At 42.7% G+C, this 25564-nt stretch overlaps 1 protein-coding gene across 3 annotated transcripts in view; it reads left to right on the forward strand.

Moving 5' to 3' along the window:
- Positions 1-4587: 4587 nt before the first annotated feature.
- tbcela (tubulin folding cofactor E-like a) overlaps positions 4588-25564 on the forward strand; it is a 64445-nt gene continuing 43468 nt past the window's right edge. The window contains exons 1-2 of one of the 3 annotated variants that reach the window (XM_087976273.1): positions 4588-4643; positions 24251-24404. In XM_087976273.1, coding sequence (XP_087832399.1) covers positions 24272-24404 — 133 coding nt within the window. In that variant the 5' untranslated portion in view covers positions 4588-4643; positions 24251-24271. Of the gene's footprint in view, positions 4644-4763; positions 4872-14270; positions 14410-24250; positions 24405-25564 lie in introns of those variants that run through there. The other 2 variants (XM_087976272.1, XM_087976274.1) reach the window with 2 other exon arrangements.

Consider the following 25564-nt stretch of genomic DNA (forward strand, 5'->3'; position numbering starts at 1 on the left):
GTCAGAAAGGATGCTATCCTCAAAGGCTATTGAATGCATGAGCTTAAGAAACATATATTAACAGTTTGTTGAAAGGTCTCATGAAGAGACATTAACTAAAGGTAGCAACAAGTGAATAGAGATTTGCCATAAAGAAACAAGTACAGATATGCCCACTGAACAAAGAATGCTAAAATGGAATATGGTGACCCTACGTTAAGGTTTGATTATTGTGAGTTTTATGTTGAGGGTTAGATCTTTGTTTCTGAAATTTGTAATAAAACTGTTTCACTTAGTTCTTTTTTGTGTAAAATAGTTTGTGTTTTTTTTCTTTTCGTGTTCTTTTGTTAGAAGTAAATTGACAACTTCTTGACTATGTTAAGTGAATGGCCACATGAGACACGAATTGAAAAACTAAAATTAAAAACATCAAATTAGGTTTCTCTGGAATCTGACTAGCACTACCATTAGCTGTGAACATAACATTTTAAGATCCTTGTTTCAGATTCAAGCTCCTCACCCTTAAACTGAAACTAAAATTCTCATGTTATGATGTTTATCTCAATGAGCTTTTACTTTGAGACCATTAACTAATCCATGTTTCTACCATGTTTCCTGGATAGTTACACAACATGTTGTTCTAAAGAACTGGCCTGAATACTCTCTATCCATTGATCCTCATAGCTAATGTTCTGAATTAATTTGTCCAATCTGTATGAAATGATAGTAAAAGTCTATTTCAATACGTAAGAAACAAACGAGAGGCAAAAGTAGAAACTGGGCCACTCCAAACTGATGATGGAAGGCTAACGCTGAGAGATAAGGAAATAGCTGAAGAACTTAATAAGTACTTTGTGTCAGTCTTCACAGTGGAAGATATGAGTAATATCCCAACAATTAAGGAGAGTCAGGGAGCAGAGTTGAGTATGGTAGCCACTACAAAAGAGAAAGTGCTAGAAAAGATAAAAGGTCTAAAATTCGATAAATCTCCTGGACCCGATGGGCTACACCCCAGAGTTCTGAGAGAAGTGGCTGAAGAAATAGCGGAGGCGCTGACTATGATCTTTCAAAAAATGATTGGAGTCAGGAAAAATCCCAGATGATTGGAAAATCATTGTTGTAACCCCTTTGTTCAACAAAGAATCAAGACAAAAGATGGAAAATTATAGGCCGATTAGCCTAACCTCAGTTGTAGGTAAAATTCTAGAATCCATCATTAAGGATAAATTTATAAATTCTTCGAAGTGCAGGGTCGGATTAGAACAAGTCAGCATGGATTTAGTAAGGGGAGTTCGTGCCTGACAAATGTTAGAATTCTTTGAAGAGGTAACAAGTAGGTTAGACCAGGGAAACCCATGGATGTCATCTATCTAGACTTCCAAAAGGTCTTTGATAAGGTGCTTCACGGGAGTAAGGTGAGGGCCCATGGTGTTCGAGGTGAGCTACTTGCATGGATTGGGGATTGGCTGTCTGACAGAAGGTAGAGAATTGGGATAAAAGGTTCTTTTTCGGAATGGCACTGGTACCAAGTAGGGTCCTGCAGGGTTCAGTATTGGGGGCCGCAGCAGTTCACTTTATATATTAATGATCTGGATGAAGGGACAGGGGGCACTCTGGCGAAGTTTGCTGATTATACAAAGTTAGGCGGACAGGCAGGTAGTACCGAGGAGGTGGGGAGGCTGCAGAAAGATTTAGACAGTTTAGAAGAATGGTCCGGGAAATGGCTGATGAAATTCGACGTGAGCAAGTGTGAGGTCTTGCATTTTGGAAAAAAGAATACAGGTATGGACTATTTTTTAAACGGTGAGAAAATTCATAAAGCCAAAGTACAAAGGGATCTGAAAGTGCTAGTCCAGGATTCTCTAAAGGTTGATTTGCAGGTTGAGTCCATGATTAAGAAAGCAAATATAATGCTGTCATTTATCTCCAGAGGGTTGGAATACAAAAGCAGCGATGTGCTTCTGAGACTTTATAAAGCTCTAGTTAGGCCCCATTTAGAATACTGTATCCAATTTTGGGCCCCACACCTCAGGAAGGACATACTGGCACTGGAGCGTGTTCAACGGAGATTCACATAGGTGATCCCTGGAATGGTAGGCCTAACATATGATGATTGGCTGAGGATCCTGGGATTGTATTCATTAGAGTTTAGAAGGTTGTGGAGAGATCTAATAGAAACTTACAAGTTAATGCATGGCTTAGAAAGGGTGGACACTGGGAAGTTGTTTATCGTTAGGCGAGGAGACCAAGACCTGTGGGCATAGGCTTAAAATTAGAGGGTCAATTTAGAACGGAAATGAGGAGACATTTCTTCAACCAGAGAGTGGTGGGCCTGTGGAATTCATTGCCACGGAGTGCAGTGGAGGCCGGGACGTTGGGTGTCTTTAAGGCAGAGATTGATAAATTCTTGATCTTGCAAGGAATTAAAGGCTATGGGAAGAATGCAGGTAAGTGGAATTGAAACACCCATCAGCCATGATTAAATGGCAGAGTGGACTCGATGGGCCGAATGGCCTTGCTTCCACTCCTATGTCTTATGGTCTTAATCTACAACTATGGCAGTTGCTTTTTTGCTAGCCAAATTATTTCTTGATATACGTCCTGTTCTACAATGTAGCTATTTAATAACTGCCCATGGTGTTGGAGGTAGTATATTAGCAAGGGTACAGGATTGGCTATCTAATACTTGACAGAGAATAATGACAGCAAGCCAATTTCAGGATGGCAAATTGTAACTAGTGGGGTACTATAGGGATCAATGCCGGGGCCACAATTAATTACAGTATATTTATAATTGACTTGGATAAGAAAAGTAAATGTACTACAGCTAGTGTCTGGAGACACAAAAATAAGTTAGCAGGCATACAATGAAAATAACAGAGTCTGCAGAAGAATATAGAGAGGATAAGTGAGTGGGGAAAAACTTGGCAACTGGAATCTATTGTGGGAAAATGTGAGGCTATGCGCTTTGGCCGCAAAAATGCAAGAGCTGAATATTATTTAAATTCAGCAAGATTGCAGAAAGCTACAGCATAGAGGTATGTGGGAGTCCTCGTGAGTAAATCACAAAGTGAAAGTGGAGTTCAGGATTATCAGATCAGCCACTATCTAATTGAATGATTGAGCAGACTCAATGGGCTGAATGGCCTACGTCTGCTCCCCAAATCTTACAATCTTACTTCTTAAGGGGACTCTGGGAAGGTGGGATGGCTTTGTGGCCAGTGACTCACTATGTGCAGATATCAACTCTCTTCCACGCTCTAAGACAGAGCAATGCCAGTATCTGAGCTGGTGCCTATGAATAGGATGGTGTTTCCACATCACTGCTATGACGTTAATTTCTTCCTTCCATGTATGCAGTGGTTGGTCAGGATCTTGGATATTTGAAAACATAAGAATATGACCCATGATTTTAACCTATGTCCCAGAACATTAGCCTGTGGTTCTGAATCAATAATCTGTTATATTAGCAATGATATGGAGGTGGCAATGTTGGACTGGGGTGGGCAAAGAGGTGATTTCAAATAAATCTGTTGGACTATCACCTGGTGTTGTGTTACTTCTGACTTTGCTATATTAACTCTAGAGCCAGCGATTTCACCTAGGTGAGTAATGGGTTTGATGTTGCATTGAACACCAACATCTTTCAAACATTGTAACTGTACCTGTATCCACCACTTCATCTGGCAGTTCATTCCACACACTAACTACTCTCTGTGTAAAAAAAAATCACCAATCATGTCATTTATAAATCTTACTCCTCTCACCTTAAAAATATGCCCCCTAATTTTGGACTCCCCCACTTAGGGGAAAGACCTTTGCTGTTCACCTTCTCTATGACCCTGAGGATGTGGTAAACCTCTGTAAAGTCACCCCTCAATCTCCTAAACTCCAGTGAAAAAGATCCCAGCCCATCCAGCCTGTTTTTATAACTCAAGCCCTCTATTCCCAGCAACATCCTGGTTAATCTTTTCTGAACTCTCTACAGTTTAATAATTTCCTTCCTACAATAGGGCGACCAAAAGAGGCCTCACCAACATATTCACTGATATTGGCCATGCATTAAGTCGTTGAAAATCGACCTGCGCCCTAGCAGATCTCTATAACCTGCTGTTGTGTGATTTTTAACTTTGTACACCCCAGTCCAACACCGGCATCTCCAAATCATTCCTGATTATACGTTGTCACTAATTTTTACAGTCTCCTGCGTCCAGCTCTCTTCCTGTGGCAACATGCCTTCTCTCTATTTCTTTTCCTTCTGTCTCCAGTACTGCATCGGTGAACCTGGCAGAGTCTCGGTGGTCTGATGTCAGTAAACACTGGCCAATATAACTGGGCAGCAATCAGTTGTAGTTGGGTGCAGCTTTTAAGAACTCATTACAAGGCCAACTCTTTGAAGACGCGGCCTATTGTGATAACAACCAACGGGGCACTGTGGTCCCTCAGAGAGCGAGCGCAGGGTCTCCGACCTGGTTGAATGGTTAAGTTGGCGCGGCTGGATGCTCAGGCCTGTGTTGCTATGGTGACGTGGGGGCCGGTCACGTGAGGTCGCCGTTGACGCAAAATACATGTCCGCTAGAGACGTTGTGACGTCATCCCACTCCGGCGTGCACTCCCCTCACCCGCAGCAAAACAACCGGGGCCTGAGGCGGGACCGAGAGCGGGTGAGTCCGGGGCCTGAGGCGGGAGGGACCGAGAGCGGGTGAGTCCGGGGCCTGAGGCGGGAGGGACCGAGAGCGGGTGAGTCCGGGGCCTGAGGCGGGAGGGACAGAGAGCGGGTGAGTCCGGGGCCTGAGGCGGGAGGGACCGAGAGCGGGTGAGTCCGGGGCCTGAGGCGGGAGGGACAGAGAGCGGGTGAGTCCGGGGCCGAGAGCGGGAGGGACCGAGAGCGGGTGAGTCCGGGGTGTCCAGGGCCTGACATTAGGAGAAAGTGAGGAGTGCGGATACTGGGGATCAGAGTGGAGCGTGTGGTGATGGAAAAGCGCAGCAGGTCAGGCAGCATCCCAGGAGCAGGAGAATCGACGTTTCAGGCATAAACCCTTCGTCAGGAATTCATTCAGCACCACACTCTTGACCTGACACTGTCCACTCCCTACGGGTAAAGCGAACAAGGCGGTGAGAACAGGGTCTTGACGGGGTACACCTCGGTCTGAACCCGGGGGTAGTGGAGGTGAGGCGAGGCGAAGGGAGAGTGGAACTGGTTGGGGGCTGGGAGGGGGTGTTTGAGTGTGACTGCAGAGAGATGGAAAACCGTGGGGGGTAGGAGCCAGTGGTGGGGTGGAATCTGTTCTTCAGGTATCTGGAGAAGTGGCAGACTAGACCTGGTATCTGGGGCATGGGAGAGGGGGAATGTGGGCCAGTTTGAGGGGTGGAGTGGAAGTGGACCCGGTATGAACCTGGATAGAGTGCGTGAGCCTGGTGTGAGGGGATGGGGGTGGACCTAGTGTTGAGCATACTTACCTTGGTATTTGATATCAAGATAGCTATCGAATGTCTTGTTAAGAGGGCAGCCCTTGTTCAATTGAAGCACAACAAATTATATATGCCTGAATGCCCATTATGGTGGAACTAGAGAATTTGGAGTGTGGTCCGGGACCACTGTGGCCGTATGGAGTGAGTCATGGTATCTCTGTAATGGGAAACCAGCATGAAGTGGTTGTCTGTGCTGTTTGGAAAATTGGGCTTGGTGGGAGACACAGCCCTAGTTTCTAGCAGAGCTAGAATAAACTGCAGATACTGGAATCCAAGGTGGACAAGCAGGAGGCTGGAAGAACACAGCAAGGCAGGCAGCATCAGAGTTGGAGAAGTCAATGTTTCGGGTGAGGGGGAGTGTAAGGAGGAGCTGCAGATAAAGGGTATGGGGGGGGCAGTGGGATGGGCAGGGTAGTGAGGTAGGGATAGGTGAACACAGGTAGAGGGTATGACCTGGTTGGTAAATGGGAGGAATGAATCTGGTTGGTGGCTAGAAAGGTCCATGAGAGGAATGAAAGGGAGAGGGAGGTACTGGGAAGGGAGTTGGGTAATGGAAAGGAGGGTATTTGAAATTAGAGAAGTCAATGTTGAGTCCTAAGGGTTTATAGCCTCATAAGTATTGGAGTGAGAAGTCTGAGAATTAGGGAAGGGATGGAATGGCAAGTTATATAAAGTGTTTGAATACAGGCCTTTCCTCTATATGTTTGTCTCTAAGCTTGAGAAGGCTCATGTCTGGCAAGTCAATGCCTTCTGAAACCATACGTATCAACCATTTCTGTGTTCCTATTACAGTGTTCTTGAATTATGTTCCAAAAGGCAAGATGTTCATTCAGTGCAGCAAGATCTGGACAATATTCAGATCTGGGTTTGGGCTGATAAATGGCTAGAAATATTTTTGCTATACAAATGCCAGGCAATGACCATCTCCAGTAAGATAAAATCTAACAATCACCCTCGTCATTCACCGATACTCCCATCACTGAATCCCTCACTGTCACAATCCTAGGGGTTACCATTGATCAGTAACTTAACAGGACACTCTACAAAAATGCAGTGGCAGCCAGAGCAGGTCAGAGACTTGGAATACTACAGTGAGTAACGCACTTTCTGACTCTCCAAAGCCCAGCCACCATCTACAAGGCATAAGTCAGAAGTGTGTTGGTGTATTCCCCATTTGCCTGGTACTATGTTGGCAAACATCGACTCGCTGCATTACCGCCACTCAGCAGCAGTGTACTATCTACAAGGTGCATTGCAAAATTTCAGCATCTTCTAAACCCATGACCAGTTCCATCTAGAAGGACAAGGAAACAGGTACATGGGAACACCACCATGTATGGTTAGGAAGTTTGCAGATGGCACCAAAATTGGAGGTGTAGTGGACAGTGAAGGTGGTTATCTCAGAGTACCACGAGGTCTTCTTCAAATGGCCCAATGGGTCGAGGAGTGGCAGATGAAGTTTTAATTTAGGGAAATGTGAGGTGCTGCATTTTGGAAAGGCAAATCAGGGCAGGACTTAGACATCTTGGAGTGCAGGTTATAGTTCCTTGAAAGTGGAATCATAGGTAGAGAGGATAGTGAAGAAGATGGTTGGTACACTTTATTAGTCAGTGCTTTGTGTATAAGAGTTGGGAGGTCATTATGTGGCTATACAGGACATTGCTGAGGCCACTTTTGGAATATTGTGTGGAGTTCTAGTCTCCCTGTTGTAGGAAGCATGTTGTGAAACTTGAAAGTTCAGAAAAGATTTACAAGGATGTTGCCAGCGTTGGAGGGTTTGAGCTACAGGCAGAGGCTGATAGGCTGGGGCTATTTTCCCTGGAGCATCAGCAGCTAAGGTGTGACTTTATAAAGGTTTATAAAATTGTGAGTGGCGTGGAGAGTGTAAATACCCAGGGTAGGGTAGTTCAAAACTTGAGGATATGGGTTCAAGGTGAGAGGGTAAAGATTAAAATGGGACCTAAGCGGCAGCGTTTCCTGCAGAGGTTGGTGCGTGCATGGAATGAGCTGCAGAGGACGTGGTGGAGGCTGGTACAATTACAACATTTAAAAGACATCTGGATTAGTGTATGAATAGGAAGGGTTTAGAGGGATGTGGGCCAAATGCTGGCAAATGAGACTACATTAATTTAGGTTATTTGGTCAGCTTGGACAGTTTGGACTAAACGGTCTGTTTCTATGCTGTCCAGTTCTGACTCTGTGACCTGAAGCCACTCACCAGCCTGACTTAAAAATATATCACTATATCCCATGTGAATTTTTTAAAAAAGTTGTAATGAACAGAGCTTTGTGGCCAGTGTGCCTTGCTCGTTGTGAGGCAGATAAGCTAAGGCACAATGGCGGCTTGATTTTCTTTTTGGCTTGAATGAAGACCATAATTTTAGTACTTCCGAGGCAAGCATCACCACAAGGTATGATGAGCATTGGCACAAAATTATTCTAATTTATTACCGAAACACATGAGCAGGTGTCAGTCATTCAGACCTTCAAGTCTGCTATGCCATTCACTATGATCATTGGTCATCCAAACTCTGTAGTCTTCTCGCTTTTTCCCTGTATCTTTTGATCCCATTAGTCCAAAGAACTATATGTGCGGCTTTTTTAAATCTTCAATGTTCTGTACTCTATGACAGTTTTTTATGACAGAGAATTTCACAGGCTCTCTGGGATGAAGAAACTTCTCGTCTCTGTCCTAAAAGGCTTCCATGTAGGATTGTGACCTGTTTCTGGACTCCCTGGTCATTAAGGTCATCATTCTTGCATCTCCTCTGTCAAATCTTGTAAGAATTTTCTGGGTTTCTGAGATTTCCCCCCTTGTTTATTTTAAACTCCAGTAAATGTAGCCCTAACCAATCTGGTCTCTCCAGTGCATCAGTTCTACCATCCCAGGAAACAGTCTGAGGAACTGCAAAGAAGGTTTCCTAATCGCCAGAACATCTTGGCTCAGATAGAGATCCGTCTCACTAAGGTCCTGCATACTTTCAGCAAGTCATTCCTGCTCCTGTATTCTAATCCTCTCACTATGAAGGCCAACATACCATTTGTTTTCTTTACCACCTGCTGTACCTACATGTTTGCTTTCAAAGAGTGATACAGGAGGACACCTAAGTCTCACTGCACCTTCACTTGTCCCAATCTATTGCCATTCAGAAAATAATCTGTCTTCCTGTTTTTGCTAACAGTGGCTAACCTCCCCTCACTTTTATCCACATTATATTGCATTTGCCACGTTTGCCCACTGTCCAAATTGCACTGAAGCTTTGCTGCATTCTTACAGCATATCCTTCCACTCAGCTTTGTGTCATCTGCAGATTTGGGGAATTTATACAGTTTCTTCATCTAAATAATTAATATATAGTGAATTGTTGGGATTCAAGCACTGATCCCTGTGGAACTCCATAAATCGTTGCCTATCACTCAGAAAAATATCCTTTAAATCTTACTGTTTCCTGTCTGGTAGCAGTTCTCAATCTATTTTAGAACATGCTCTCCAATCCCATGCACTTCAATTTTGCATGACAATCTCTTACATGGGGCCTTGCTGAAAACCCAAGTAAATCATGTTCACTGCATCCCACTTATCTACTCTCGGGTACATCCTGAAAAGTTTCTAGCACATTTGTCGAGCATGAATTCTCCTCTGTAAATTCACGCTAACTCTGGCTGATCTTGTCATTATCTTCAAGTGTTCTGCTTTTGCATCTTTTATAGTGGACTGTAGCATTTCCCCAACTACTGGTGTCAAGGTAATCCAGTCTATAATTAGCTATTATCTCTCTGCCTCTCCTAAATAGTGGGGTTACATTAGCTATCCTCCAATTCATAGGAACTGTTCCAGAGTCTATAAAATTTTAGAAAATTACCATTAGCATATCTGCTATTTCTATGGCCACTTATGTACCCTGGGATGAATGCTATCAGGCCCTGGGGATTTATCTGCATTTAATCTCATTAGTTTCCCCAATACCACTTTCTTAATACTAATTTATTTCGGTTCCTCCTTCCCATTTGCTCCTGCGGTCCCCTTTTTTTTGGGGGGGGGGATGTTATTTGTCCCTTCCTTTGTGAAGGTGTACTAACGTATTTAATTGGCTTGTTTGTTCTCCTTTATAGATACCCCGGTTTCTGACGAGGAGACGTACATTCATCTTGAGGGGCATAGATAGGATAAATAGACAAAGTCTTTTCCCTGGGTTGGGAGAGTCCAGATCTAGAGGGCATAGGTTTAGCGTGAGGGGGAAAGATATAAAAGAGACCTAAGGGGCAACTTTTTCACGCAGAGTGTGGTATGAGTATGGAATGAGCTGCAAGGGGAAGTGGTGGAGGCTAGTACAATTGCAACATTTAAGAGACATTTGGATGGGTATATGAATTGGAAGGGTTTGGAGAGATATGAGCCAGGTGCTGGCAGGTTGGACTAGATTGGGTTGGGATATCTGGTCGGTATGGGCGTGATGGACTGAAAGGTCTTTTCCATGCTGTACATCTCTATGACTCTACCAATCTTTTTTTTTCTTGACATACCTATAGGGGTTTGTTCACTGCAAGCTTACACTCATTCTCTATTGTCTTCCTTTGCTGGAATCTAATTTGTTTCCTGTCCTCATCTGTTGCTTTTCTGGCTAATTTCCATGTGTCTTCCTTGGATTTTAATTCTGTCCCCAAGTTCCCTTGTTAGTCATGGTCTAAGCACTTCTACTTCATTTCAGAGCAGCATAAAAATAAATAACTGTCTACTTTCATCTGTTCAAATAATGATGCTCAATTTATTACGGCTAGTTTGTGCTTCATCCCATCAATTTCTTTATTTAGGTTCAAGACCCTAATCTCAAACAACTGTGCCACTCTCCATCATAATGAAAAAATTGTCCTATTGTGGTCACCCTTCCATAAGGGAAAAAGTGAAGATTAGAGATGAGATTAGAGTGTGGTGCTGGAAAAGCTCAGCAGGTCAGGCAGTATCCGAGGAGCAGGAAAATCTCTGTTTCGGGCATAAGCCCTTCAAAAGGAATTCATTAGGGCTTATGCCCGAAACAGAGATTTTCTTGTTCCTCGGATACTGCCTGACCTGCTGAGCTTTTCCAGCACCACACTCTTGACTCTTCCCTAAGGGCCCGTATAGAACTAATTGTCAAGTATTCCTTCCTCAACATAACAGCCAGTCAAGGCCTTTTTCTGTAGTTGGTCACTCAAAGTATTGATCCATAAGACTATCTCATGTACTCTTGAAGAATTCCTCCTGTCTGCTACTGGTTTGATTTGCCGAATCTAATGCATTTTGAAGTCCCCCATAATTACAACCATATGTTTATTTCTTGCATCTTCCAATTTCCTTTTTAATACCTTCCCCAATATTACCACGGTTTGATCTATATGCAGCCCTTACTACCATCTAAATCTATTTGTGTGATTAATTTAATTTATTTTTATTGCAAATGTTCAGCTCATTTATGGTCCTGTTTACTGTGGTCCTGCTTGATTCTAGCCCTTGGATTCTCTGCCTATCACTTTTCTTATTTTTCATTGATTTTACCCTGTCATCCATCTGCCTGCATAGATTCCCACCCCCTGCCATTTTAATTTAAACTGTCTCTGACTGCAATTGCAGCTAGCACCTTCGATGTCAATTCCAGTCCTGCTCAAATACAACCTGCCCAGTTGTACCATGCCATCATATCTCTACGTATTTATTTGATATATGCTGCTATTAGGACATGACCCACTCTTACTAGTATCCTTACATACAGCTGAGGAAGGACACCACTTTGACTGGGACAAGCCAAACAGAGACACGCATGAGAATTCCTAGAAGCATGGCATTCCAACCAGAACTATACCAACATACACATTGACTTGGATCTCATTTACCATTCCCAAGAAAAAGAACGGGAAATGGCATCACCACAGGAAATGACATTGTCAATTCAAGCAAACCTAAACACAAATAGAAAGTGGGCCATGCCACCAGTGCTTCATCCAGAGGCTCACTGATGATGTGACCCAGTATAGTGACGAAATTCTGAAAACTAACTTTCCAGCTCTGAGCAAACTTACATGCAGAGCAGTGTGTACTGTCTACAAGATGCACTGCAGAAATTCACCAAAGATCCTTAGACAGCACCTTCCAAACCCATGACCAATTCCATTTGGAAGGACAAGGGTAGCAGGTACTTGAGAACACCACCACCTTCAAGTTCCTCTCCAAGCTACTTACCACCCTAACTTGGGAAATATACCGCTGTTCCTTCACGGTCATTGGGTCAAAATCCGGAATTCCCTCCCTATTGGCATTGTGAGTCAACTCACAGCAAGTGGATTGCAGCGATTCAAGAAGGCAGCTCACCACCACCTTCTCAAGGGCAAATAGGGATGGGCTATCAATGCTGGTCAGCCAGCGACACCCAAATCCCATAAATGAATTAAATTTTTAAAAATGGCAACAGAGTGAAAGTGCAGTTCTGAAAGTTTCATATTTCCAAACATGTCTATCACCATCAATGTTTCTACTGTAAATTATGCTAAATACCAACATTTGATAATGATACTCAAATGATTGCTAATCCCCAAAGACTTCCAGAAAATGTTAAATTTGATGTTGTTGAAACATGGAATTTGTTGAGTTGATTCATTTTTGACACAGGAACATTTGTCAAAGGCAGAACCCACAAAGAAAACTGATTTGAAACCTACTGAACAGAGGTCATATCAAGGTGAGCCCAGAGTGGGGGAAGGAGTGTGAGCCCGCTTGGCACACCCTCCTCATTCCTGAAGAAGGGTTTATGCCCGAAATGTCGATTCTCCTGCTCCTTGGATGCTGCCTGACCTGCTGCGCTTTTCCAGCAACACGTTTTTCAGCAGAGGTCATATCTGTCCAGAAGTTAAAAGAAAAACCCTACCTGATATGCAAGCCAAACACAGCACTTAGAGTTTCATATGACTTTAGCTTAAAAAGTCATGCAAAAAACTGATACAGCACAAAAACACAGATCAATCTCTTTGAAGAAGTTCTAACTACTTATGACACTGGAAATCTATGCCCCATTTATAATGGGATCCAAAGAACACCTAGTTCTTCCAGCACCAAAGCTGTCCCGTTGGAATCAGTAGATAAATTGTTATGCCACAGAAAAAGCATATGTTCTACTAGTAGAACAGTATTCTGAGCTGCATTACTAAAAGAGGATGACTCCCATTTGATTTCCAGTTCCCTGCACGGTTGAACTAGACAAAGACCAGTTTAAAATCAAGTGTGGTGCTGGAAAAGCACAGCAGGACAGGCAACATCTGAAGAGCAGGAAAATTGATGTTTCAGGCAAAAGCCCTTCATCAGGAACTGATGACCTGTTTAACTGTAAGCATCAATTTAACTTTAAAAGGTTATCAATTGCTTACCAGTTGGAAGGGCATCTTGCAAGGATGGAATTTTAACCAAACTGCTGAAACATGGCAAGCCCTACCTCGTACATCGTGATGCAACATAGTTATAGGGGATGAAAAGAAAACAACAGAATCATAATGCCTTCAGAGAGCCAGTGTAGACATATTGGCTGAATGGCCTCCTTCTGCACCATAATTCTGTGATGGCCATCTTCTGTTTTGAAGGGTACAGATTATTCCACAGGACATCACTGATACAAAAGTCATTGTACAAAGCAAAAATACCAGAGATAATTGGAATTATTAGAGGGGTATCTGGCTCTTCACTTTCATTGAGAATGCCTTTGCTCAGATCGTTTACAAATGATGCCATGAACTTGCACACCAAGTCTATCCAGAAATGCAGTCCATTCTGGCAGATCTACAGTTCACATAACTTGCAGCTGGGATAGAGAAAATTAAGTGTAAGGAATGATATATCCCAGTAAATGAAAACCAGAAGAACTGTGGATGCTGTAAGTCAGAAACAAGAACAGTAATTGCTGGGAAAGCTCAAAGTCTGGCAGTATCTATGGAGAGAAATCAGAGTTAATGTTTTGGATCCAGTAACCTTAGAACTGATGGTAGCTAAGACAAAGTTGATTTTTATGCACAAGATAGGTGGAGATAGAATAGTTGGACAAACAAAGTAGTGGATAACGATTAGCCTGGAGAATGAATATCTACTGATGGGAACTCTTAGTGGCTAACAATGAATTGTGTGTATTAGCAGACCATGTGATAATGAGGCCTGTATGTGGGGATTGTAGGGACATGGAGGAGGTGCCTCAATCCCTCAAATTATTGAACTCTATATAGAGTCGAGAAGGCTGTAGTGTTTCAAAGCGGAAAATTAGATGTTGTTTCAGCTTGCGCTGAGTTTCACTGGAGCACTACAGGCAGCCTGAGACAAATGTTGGCCAGGGAGCAAAGTGGTGTTGAATTGCCAGATATCTGCAAACTCAGCATCTTTTTTGTGGACAGAGTGGAGGTGTTCTGCACACCAGTGACCCAGTCTACACTTCGTTTCCCCATTGTAGAGGAGATCAAGTTGTGAGCAGCGAATACAATAGACTAGGTTGAGTGAAGTGCAGGTAAAGCACTTTGAGCATTGAAGACAGGAGGAGTAAATGGGAAATGGATGTTACACCTTTTGTGGTGTGTGGGGATGGGTGGGGGGTGTTGGAGGAGAAATGTTGGAAGTGAAGGAACGGTGGACCAGAGTGTCCCAGAGGGAAAGGTCTTTGCTAAAGGCTGACAGGGGAGGGGAGGGGGATGTGATGATGGCAGAAGTGGCAGCTAATGATCCTCTGTATGTGGATACTGGTGGAATGGTAGGTGAGGACAAGGGGGATGTTTTTAGTTGTTTGAGTGGGAAGAGAAGGTGAGGGCTGAAGTACGGGAGATGGGTCAGACTCAGCTGAGACCCCTGTCAACTATAGTGCTGGGGAATGCTTAGCTGAGGAAGAAGGTGGGCATTTTGGAGACCCCTTGCCAAAATCAACATCATCAGAACAGAGGCAATGAAGACAGAGGAGCCAGGTGATAAATATATCCCTCTACTTTTGCTTTTATAGGTCTCTCTGTCACGTTTAACACTAGCAGAGCAGAACTGTACCAGATCTTGATGAAAACTCTGTCCACTAAAGTTCAGTCTCTTTCATTCCTTCCTGATAGCATGCATGTACTCTGTTGTTAGATGCACAGTTTTCCATTGTGGTTGGAGTGAAGAGCATAGTGAAATAGAGCTATGTTCCAGCCCCAACTCTCTTGATAACTTATCTTTTCCATGCTCGCAATCTTTGCCTTCACTACATATCCAGGAGACCTGCAAAGTATGTCAGATATTAAGATCTAAAATCTGTGTAGATTGAAAACAAAGACAAAAATACTGCATACCTTGATCAAAGCTCTCCGATCTCCCTCCCATGTATCAGAAATGGTGGGGAGCACAGGGCTTAGTGAGATGGAGGAAATGAAGCAAACCTGTATTAGTAGAGAAATGAGGGGAAATTGGAATTGAAGCCTGATAAACCCCCAGGGTTTGACAGTCAGCATCCCAGACTACTTAAGGAAGTGGCCCAAGACATAGTGAATGTATTGGTGGTCACCTTCCAAGATTCTTTAGACTCTGAAGACACTATTTTAAAAATACAGAAAGAGAGAAAACTGGGAATTATCCACCAGTGAATCTAATATTGGTAGTGGGGAGGGTGCTAGAGTCCATCATCAAGAGTTTTACACCAGAGTGCTTAGCAAACCACAGGTAGACATAGGTACAGTCAGCATTGGTTTACAAAAGAGAAATCATCCTTGACAAATTTACTGGAATTCTTTGAGGATTTGATGGAGTTAATAAGGGGATTCAGCAGGTGTAGTTAATTTGGACTTTCAGAAGGTTTTCAACAAGGTCCCATGTAAGTGATATGTAAAATTAAAGGACATGGGATTGGAGGTAGTGTATTGAGATGGATTCAAAAAAATTCTTTAATAGTTAAGAAAGTAAGTAGGAATTTGCTGGTCTCTGGGGCAGTTCCAGCAGATTGGAAAACAGCAAATGTGGTGCCCCTGTTTAAAAAGGGCGATAGGCGAAAGATGGGGAATTATAGACTGGTTAGCTTAACTTTAGTAGTGGGGAAAATGCTTGAGTCTATTATCAAGGAAGAAACAACAAGGCATTTGATAGAAATTGTCCTGTTGGGTAGACGCAGCACTGGTCCATGAAGGGCAGGTCATGCTTAATCTTTTGGAATTCTGTGAAGGCATTTTGAGCAAGGTGGACAACAGGGACCCAGTAGATCTGGTGTACCTAGTTTTCTGAAAGGCCTTCGACAAGGTGCCTCACAGGAGGCTGCTGCATAAGATAAAGATACGTGGTGTTACAGGTAAAGTATTACCATGGATAAGGGATTGATTGAATAACAGGAAGCAAAGAGTGGTGATAAATGAGTGCTATTCTGGTTTGCAATCAGTATCTAGTGGTGTGCCTCAGTGATCAGTATTGGGACTGCAATTATTCACAAGTTACATAGTTGGTTTGGAGTTGGGGACCATATGTAGATGACACTAAGATGAGTGGCAGAGCAAAGAGTGCAGAGGACTGTGAAACTTTGCAACTTTGAGTGGGCAAAGGTCTGGCAGGTGGAATACAATGTTAGTAAATGTGAAGTTATCCATTTTAGTAGGAGTATCACTAAAAAGATCTATTTAGTTGAATGGTTAAAAAGTTGCAGCATGCTGCTATGCAGAGAGACCTGGGTGTCCTTGTGCATGAATCATAGAAGGTTGGTCTCCAGATGCAACAAGTAATTAGGAAGGCAAATGGAATTTTGTCCTTCATTGCTAAAGAGATTGAGTTTAAGAACAAGGAGGTTATGTTGCAGCTGTATAGGATGCTGGTGAGGTCACACTTGGGGTATTGTGTGCAGTTTTGGTCTCACTTGAGAAAGGATGGACTGGCACTGGAGGGGGTGCAGAGGAGGTTGGCTTATGAGGAGAGACTGAGTAGACTGGGATTATATTCATTGGAATTTAGAAGAATGAGAGGATCTTATACAAACATAAAATTATGAAGGGATAGATGTAGAGATGATGTTTCCACTGGCAAATGAAACTAGGACAAGAGGGCATAGTCTCAAAATTACATGGAGCAGATGTAGAACTGAATTGAGAAGGAATTTCTTCACGCACTGGGTTGTTAATTTATGGAATTCCTTATGCGGATCGGTACTCGGACCCCAGCTGTTCATTTTATATGTTAAATGGATGAAGGAATTAAATGTAATATCTCAGTTTACACAAAGCTGGGTGGAAGGGAGAGCTGTGAGGAGAATGTAGAACGTTTGAGTGGGGTTTGGACATGCTGAGTTAATTGCCAAATGCATGAAAGATGTAGTATAATTAGATTAGATTACTTAGTATGGAAACAGGCCCTTCGGCCCAACAAGTCCACACTGACCTCCAAAGAACAACCCACCCAGACCCATTCTCCTACATCTAACACTACGGGCAATTTTAGCATGGCCAATTCACCTAACCTGCACGTTTGGACTGTGGGAGGAAACCAGAGCACTCGGAGGTAACCCACGCAAACACTGGGAGAATGTGCAAACTCCACACAGACTGTTGCCTGAGGTGGGAATTGAACCTGGGTCTCTGGTGCTGTGAGGCAGCAGTGCTAGCCACCGTGCCACCCAGTGTCAATAAATGTGAGAGTATCCACTTTTTGGTAGCAAAGAGAGAGAGGCAAACTTATTTTTCTGTAAATTGAGAGCAGAATATTAACAAGATCTGTGTCCTTGTGCACTGGTCACTGAAAGTAAGACCACTGGTGAAGGAGGGAGTAAAGAGGGCAAATTGTATGCTGGCCTTCATAATGAGAGGATTCAAGAACAGGGATCGGTGACATCTTGCTGTAATCGTACAGTGTGTCGAGAATGTAGTGCTTCTCCCCAGCCCCCCACCCCACCAATTTATCTCTCCACCCTGGAGGCTTCCTGCCTCTATGCCTGATGAAGGGCTTTTGCCCGAAACGTCGATTTTCCTGCTCCTTGGATGCTGCCTGACCTGTGCTTTTCCAGCACCACTCTGATCTAAACTCTGGTTTCTAGCATCTGCTGTCCTCACTTTTGCCTAGTGCTGGAAAAGCACAGCAGGTCAGACAGCATCCCAGGCGCAGGAGAATCGATGTTTTGGGTGTAAGCCCTTAATCAGAAATGTAATTGTGCAGGGTAATGATGAGAGTTGAAACTTTATTGCTGGAACAGCACAGCAGGTCAGGCAGCATCCAGGGAACAGGAGATTCGACGTTTCGGGCACAGGCCCTTCTTCAGGAATTGTATGCAGTTTTGGTCTCCCTATTTGACAAAGCATATCCTTAAGGAGAAAGTGAGGTCTGCAGATGCTGGAGATCAGAGATGGAAATGTGTTGCTGGAAAAGCGCAGCAGGTCAGGCAGCATCTAGGGAACAGGAGAATCGACGTTTCGGGCATTAGCCCTTCTTCAGGAAGAAGGGCTAATGCCCGAAACGTCGATTCTCCTGTTCCCTAGATGCTGCCTGACCTGCTGCGCTTTTCCAGCAACACATTTCCATCAAAGCATATCCTTACTATAGGAGGAGTGCACTGAAGATAAACCATTGATTCCTGGGGTGGCAAGACTAACATAGGAGGAGGGGAGTCGACATTTCAGGTCGGAAACCTTTCATCAGGAAAAAATAAAGAGTACTGATGAAAGGTTCCGACCTGAAACATCAACTTTCCTCCTCTGATGCTGCTTGACTTGCTGTGCTTTTACAACTCTCTATCCACTCTAACTGTCCAGCATCTGCAATTCTCGCTATCTCTAAGACTAGCATGAAAAATTTAATTGATTAGAATTGTATTTAATGGAGTTTAGAAGAATGAAGGGGGAGTCTCACAGAAATCTATAAAATTCAAGCAAGATTAGACTGGTTAGATGCAGGAATGATGTTGTGCCTGATTGTAGAGGAGTTCAAAACTGTGGTTTAATGATAAGAGGTAAAGCTTTTTAGACTGAGTTAAGAAATTTCTTTATCTAGGGATATGGGAGGAAGGCAAGATTAAGCTCTTTGATCAACTCTGATCACATCGAATGACAGAGCAGGCTCGGCGGTTGAATGGCCTACTCCTTCCATCTTCTGTTTCTGTGTCTCTGTTTCTGTTTGTAATTTATTGTCCATTACCTAGGAATTGAAAACCAGCTCATTATCTCTACCCCTGGTCACTCTAAATAACGATGCTGGAGGCAAAACTCAGTATAAATGTTAAGGCAGCCATCACCTTTGGCTGACTTGGGCAAAATGCTGAAAATGCTCAACAGATGGAAATTAGAAGCAAAAGTTGGCCATCCAGCTGAGTCTACTTGCCATTCAACATGGTCATGATTGATCCTCTACCTGAATGGTATTGTATTGCTAACTCCCTATACGCTTGATGCCTTGTGTCTAGAAATCGGTTTCTTTCTTAAACTTATAAAGTGCCTTGTCTTCCACAGCTTTCTGTGTTAGAGTTCCACAGGTTCAGTATGCACTGTGAAGAGATTTATTCTCAATTCTGTATAGTCTCCTAAATGAGGCAATAACCCTTGTTTTTAGATCTAGCAGCATTTGTGGAAAGGAGAAGAGAGTCAATGTTTCAAATTGACAAAGGTCTCCCTCTCCCCACAGATGCAGCTGTACCGGCTCAGTGTTTCCAGCATTTTCTATTTTTATTTGCTGGTTCTTAGTATTGTGTATGGCTGTCAAAAATGGACTATTTATGAGAAACTCAACTTTAATTTTTAGTTCAAAGTTTGTGAAAAGGTTTGTAGCTCCGTGCTCGTTGTTGTGGTTCTGTTCGCCAAGCTGGGAATTTGTGTTGCAGACGTTTCGTCCCCTGTCTAGGTGACATCCTCAGTGCTTGGGAGCAATTTTTAGTGTTTGTTGTGTATTTTAGAATATCAGAGAAGCTGAAAAACATGAATGTCACTGTCCTCTTGAAGGCAAATGATAAAATCCTTCCCCCAATGAGTGATAAGCCTGTGGAATTCTCTGCAACAGAAAAGCAGTTGAAACCAAAACATTGAGTATTTTCAACAGGAATTGGGTATAATTCTGAGTTAAAGAGATCAAAGGATGGGGTGGCTGGGGAGTGGGTTGAAGCAAGAATAGGGTGCTACATTAGCTGACCAGCGTTGATCATATTGGGTGGTAGAGCAGGCTTAAAGGGCCGACTGGCCTATTCCTATTTTCTATGTGTCTACATATTCCCAAATATGTTGCACTCATCAAGCAGAGGTGGCTGCTCAGTCAGACATATTTGTAGGACACTAGATGAATGTATCCCAAGGGTTTCATATGTAGCAATGTAATCATAGCCAGAAGATAATTCAGATAGCTAAAGCTCCACATCAGTGGTCCTTGCACTTGTGCTATGCAGGTGCTAAAGATCGATTGTTGTATTTAGGCAATACCAGACAATGTCAAAATATGACCTCACTTAGAGTCATAGAGATGTACAGCATGGAAACAGACTCTTCGGTCCAACCCGTCCATGCCGACCAGATATCCCAACCCCATCTAGTCCCACCTGCCAGCACCCGACCCATATCCCTCCAAACCCTTCCTATTCATATACCCATCCAAATGTCTCTTAATTGCAATTGTACCAGCCTCCACCACATCCTCTGGCAGTTCATTCCATACATGTACCACCCTCTGCGTGAAAAAGTTGCCCCTTAGGTCTCTTTTATATCTTTCCCCTCTCACCCTAAACCTATGCCCTCTAGTTATGAACTCCCTGACCCCAGGGAAAAGACTTTGCCTATTTATCCTATCCATGCCCCTCATAATTTTGTAAACCTCTATAAGGTCACCCCTCAGCCTCCGCTCCAGGGAAAACAGCCCCAGCCTGTTCAGCCTCTCTCTCTAGCTCAGATTCTCCAACCCTGGCAACATCCTTGTAAATCTTTTCTGAAGCCTTTCAAGTTTCACAATATCTTTCCAATAGGAAGGAGACCAGAATTGCACACAATATTCCAAGAGTCTGTTTCCATGCTGTACATCTCTATGACTCTAAGTGAGGTCATATTTTGACATTGTCTGGTACAGCTGCAACATGACCTCCCAACTCCTGTATTCGATACTCTGACCAGTAAAGGAAAGCATACCAAACATCATCATCACTATCCTATCTACCTGCGACTCCACTTTCAAGGAGCTATGTTTTAAGTCTGTCCAAGAGAAAAGCTGCAGTAGTGAGTATAGTGGATTCTTTCTTGATTATATGTTTTTGGAGATAAGTTTCTTAATTTAAACTTAAATTAATAGCTATGGCTTATATTTTAACCTGGGGCAGTGTTTGTAGAGGAGTAAGACAGTGTTATTTTCTGGGTCTGTAGATTGTGAAGGAGCAAAAATGGCCTTTGCAGTGATATGTACTTCTTGTCAGATGTGGGAGTTTAAAGAGAGTTTAAGGGTTACTGCAGATTATATCTGCCATAAATGCTGTTGGATGTGAATCTTATCAGATTGAGTGGATCGGTTGGAGAGACAGATAGAAGCGATGAGGAATTTGCAACAGTATGTGATGGGTGGCAGTTATAGGAAGGGGGGAAAGTCTCAGATACAGTCACATAGATGGGTTAACTCCAGGAAGGGTAAGAGAGGTAGGCAGCTAGAGCAGGAGTCTTTTGTAGATATACCCATTTCAAACAAGTATGCTGTTTTGGAAAATGTAGGGGGTGATGGATTCTCAGGGGAACGTAGCACAAACAGTCAAGTTTCTGGTATTGAGACTGGCTCTAATACAATGAGGGGTACGTCGGCTTCCAAGAGATCAATTGTATTAGGGGATTCTGTAGTCAGAGGTACAGACAGATGTTTCTGTGGCCAGCAGAGAAAAAGCAGATTGGTGTGTTGTTTCCCTGGTGCCAGGATCAAGGATGTCTCAGGGAGGGTGCAGAATGTTCTCACAGAGGAGAGGGGCCAGCAGGAGGTCATTGTCCACATTGGAACCAATGACATAGGAAGGGAAAAGGTTGAGACTGTGAAGGGAGATTACAGAGAGTTAGGTAGAAATTTATAAAGGAGGTCCTCAAGGGTAGTAATATCTGGATTACTCCCAGGGCTACGAACTAGTGAGGGCAGGAATAGGAGGATAGAACAGATGCATGCATGTCTGTGGAGCTGGAGTATGGGAGAAGGATTCTCATTTTTGGATCATTGGAATCTCTTTTGGAGTAGACATGACCTGTACAAGAAGGATGGATTGCACCTAAATTAGAAGGGGACTAATATACTGGTAGGGAAATTTGCTCGAACTGCTTGGGAGGATTTAAACTAGTAAGGTGGGGGGTGGGACCCAGGGAGATAGTGAGGAAAGAGATCGATCTGAGATGGGTACAGCTGAGAACAGAAGTGAGTCGGGCAGGCAGGGACAAGGTAGGACTAATAAATTAAACTGCATTTATTTCAATGCAAGGAGCCTAACAGGGAAGGCAGATGAACTCAGGGCATGGTTAGGAACATGGGACTGGGATATCATAGCAATTACGGAAACATGGCTCAGGCATGAGCAGGACTGGCAGCTTAATGTTCCAGGATACAAATGCTACAGGAGAGATAGAAAGGGAGGCAAGAGAGGAGAGGGAGTGGCATTTTATGATAAGGGATAGCATTACAGCTGTGCTAAGGGAGGATATTCCCAGAAATATACCCAGGGAAGTTATTTGGGTGGAACTGAGAAATAAGGATGATCACCTTATTGGGATTGTATTGTAGAGCCCCCCCCCCCCAATAGTCAATAGGCTATCTGTAAGAGTAATAGGGTGGTTATGGTAAGGGATTTTAACTTTCCAAACATCGACTGGGACTGCCATAGTGTTAAAGGTTTAGATGGAGAGGAATTTCTCACTTGTGGGCATCAACGTCAAAAGTAATAATGCCTGTTCAATGTTGTACTTGTTGCAGAATCTGCCTCTTTCAAGTTGGTCTGTTCAGTCATCAAAAGTCCATAACATGAAGCTACTTAATTGCACGTCCGCCATGTCATTATTGATATACGGGTATTGACAATGATACTAAATTTGAAGTAGTTCATTGGCTGTGAAGCAGTTTCAAATATCCTGAGAACTGAAGAGTTTCCAAAAAGTTCTGCAAGCATACCAGGACTACTCAAAAACAATGAATACAGCCTGTAGGTTTGTCTCTTCATGAAAAGGGGAGGTCTTTAAAATCATGGGGGGTTTTACAGACTGATTATTCATTTGTGAGAAATCAATGCATCAAACAGTGAGTGCAGAAATTTACAATGATTTACCCAAAGTTTATTGAGAATGTAGAACTCATATCACAAGAAGTGGTTGAAGGAAATAAAATTGGTGCTCAAATGGAGCATGATTGTCATATGACCCTGTTTATGATTTTACATAATTGTGGAGTGTGTAGTATAAACAAATGCAAATACTTTCTCCACAAAGTTGAACAATATGTGGATAGGTTTGTAAGTTAGCTCGCTGAGCTTGAAAGTGTTTTCAGATGTTTCGTCACCATACTAGGCAACATCAGTGAGAGTCTCCGGTGAAACGCTAGTGGTATGTCCTGCATCTCTATTTATTGGTCTTGGTTTCTTAAGGTGGGTGATGTAATTTCCTGTTCTTTTTCTCAAGGGAGGGTAGATAGGATCTAAATCGATGTGTTTATTGATGGAATTTTGGTTAGAATGCCATGCCTCTAAGAATTCTCATGCGTGTCTTTGTTTCGCCTGTCCTCTGATCCTTCACCAAGAGAGAAAATGCTGGAAAATCTCAGGTCTGGTAGCATCTGTAAGAGAAGAAAGCTGACGTTTCGAGTCTAACTGACCCTTTGTCAAAGCTTTGACAAAGGGTCAGTTAGACTGAAAATGTCAGCTCTTTTCTCTCCTCACAGGTGCTGCCAGACCTGCTGAGATTTTCCAGCATTTTGTCTTTTGGTTTCAGATTCCAGCATCCGCAGTAATTTGCTTTTATCCTCTGATCCTTCACCATTGCTGACATGTAACATCTGTACATTTTCGAATGTGTTTTTAAAACTTTTCATCCAAAACTAATTTTTTTAAAGGTGTCTATTGTGTTTCGTATGCTGACTGTTTTCTGGCAATTTGCTTGTTTTTGGTTTAGATTTTCAGCATTTGCAGTTCTAAATGTCATTTCTAACATTGACCCAACATGTAGACAAGCTTTTGTGATTGAAGGTTTCTAGTTGATTGAAGTAGGGTAATTAAATGTATGGTGACTTAGTTTATCAGCATCTTTATTGTTTAGGATTTCCTTAACAAAGTTCATGGATGTCTACGTTTGTTCGTGTCTGATTGTTTGTTTGTGTCACCAAGCCATGGTCTGTTTTCTATTCCTCCCATCTTATTGCAATGAATCTATTTTCAGTATGGAAACTCTCAACTTCTGAAGTTTAATAATTTGCACATTCAAAGATATCCAGTTATATGAATATTTTTGCAGATGTATTGAGCTTCATATTCAAGCAAAACTATCCCATCAGATATCACGCAAAGTACTTAGCTGTGCACTTATGATGCCATGGCATAAAAGGCTTCTGTGGCAAGTGTTGCAAAATGGGATGCGAATAGTTACGTGTTTTTGGTGCTAGTGCAATAGGTTGAATGACTTTTTCTATGCCCTAGATCTCTAGATCAATCAGATTGCATGGCTTTTAATATTTTAACACAGGGTGATTACACCCGATTGCTCATATATTGAAGCAATATGTGATGTTTTAGAAATTAAACTGGTAATTCTGGCTCTTTTTAAAGCTGTGCCTCTATTCCATTAATCAATACGTGACAGATATTTCTTTAGCAGCTCTGTTTTGTGTCCCTATAATCTTCAGGTCACTATCTCCATTTGGAAAATGAGTCACATTGGTGGACGTAGTTTTGTCGAGGTTATTTGTGAAAAGTACAGCCCAGAAAATTTTCCATATCGACGAGGAATGTGCATAGGCATCCACACCTCTGCAGGGCCACAGGGCTCACCTATGAAAGGTAAGTGAAACTTCATGTTTGTTTGCTGTCACATCCACCTCATCAATTCCTGTTTGTGGGCTGTAACCAACTACCGAGGTTCAAGAATTAAGAAATGAGGGCGGTTTAAGGAAAGGGGTATCTGCTTGCACCCTCAACTACACATGTGCCTAAACACCAAATGTGCATGTGCAGGATTCCAGATGTCTAATTTACATAGACTTCATATGCAAAGTCTGCAGTGCACAGGAAAATGCAGTTTTGACGCAAGATTCAACGTCAGGGAGTGAGGACAAGGCAGATTGAGGATGGCAGGTGTGAGACACAGGGTGTGGAGAAGAGAACGTGAGGGAGAGAAAAGTCGAAGAAATTTTTGATCTTCCCTATCCCTCCTGATTTCAAAAACACACTTCTCTGCCTCTGGTCAGTGCAACCTTTTATCTAGCGCCATACCTAAATTTTATGTGATGCTGCATGTATCTGAAACCATGAGTATGTACATTTCTGGATTGGCTGCATGCACAGTTGTAGGTGTCAGCAGACAATTCTTTTCAAAAGCGTGTGCTTCAATGTCCGTGTGCAGTGTGGTACTTGCACGTGTGGTCATGTACATTTTGCATGACACAGTATCTGGAATTGTGCACATGCACTTTTCTGGAAAGTGTATATGCATAGTTGCCCACAGCTGTGGATGTCATTACACACCACCTAGAAAGAATCCCATAAGATTTATCTTTTGTTCTGACCCATCCCAAAGTTTTCTTTTGTCTATGCATACATTTTGGTTGGCATTTGTTTGAGATACATGTGTGAATATCCTTTACTTGTACTCCAGTGCAGATGTACTGTGAAAAGTTTTTACAATGGTTGCCTTTACTGGTGCCATCTTAGGTGCAAGTACCTCGGTGCAAATGTCAGTTTTTTAAAAAAAAATTGCTCGTGCTTATACCCATGCTTTGCTCCTTTTGCATCTTGTATATTTTTGGTTGCCGGTGTTGGAAATAAATTATTCTCTTGCAGGCGGCTTATGGTAATATTTGAAAAGAAGTGAAACTGCAAGTTGCTTTACTTTCCCATTCATTGCTTCCCAGCAGGTAGCAAATGGTAGGTACATTATCTGCTATTAATAATCTGCTATTGGTAACTTACATTCAGAATTGATTTTGAATTTTTCATTTCCT

Source organism: Chiloscyllium plagiosum, unplaced genomic scaffold (assembly GCF_037043375.1).
Source record: "Chiloscyllium plagiosum isolate Xiang-an unplaced genomic scaffold, Cpla_swu_hap1 HiC_scaffold_29, whole genome shotgun sequence".
Classification (NCBI taxonomy): domain Eukaryota; kingdom Metazoa; phylum Chordata; class Chondrichthyes; order Orectolobiformes; family Hemiscylliidae; genus Chiloscyllium; species Chiloscyllium plagiosum.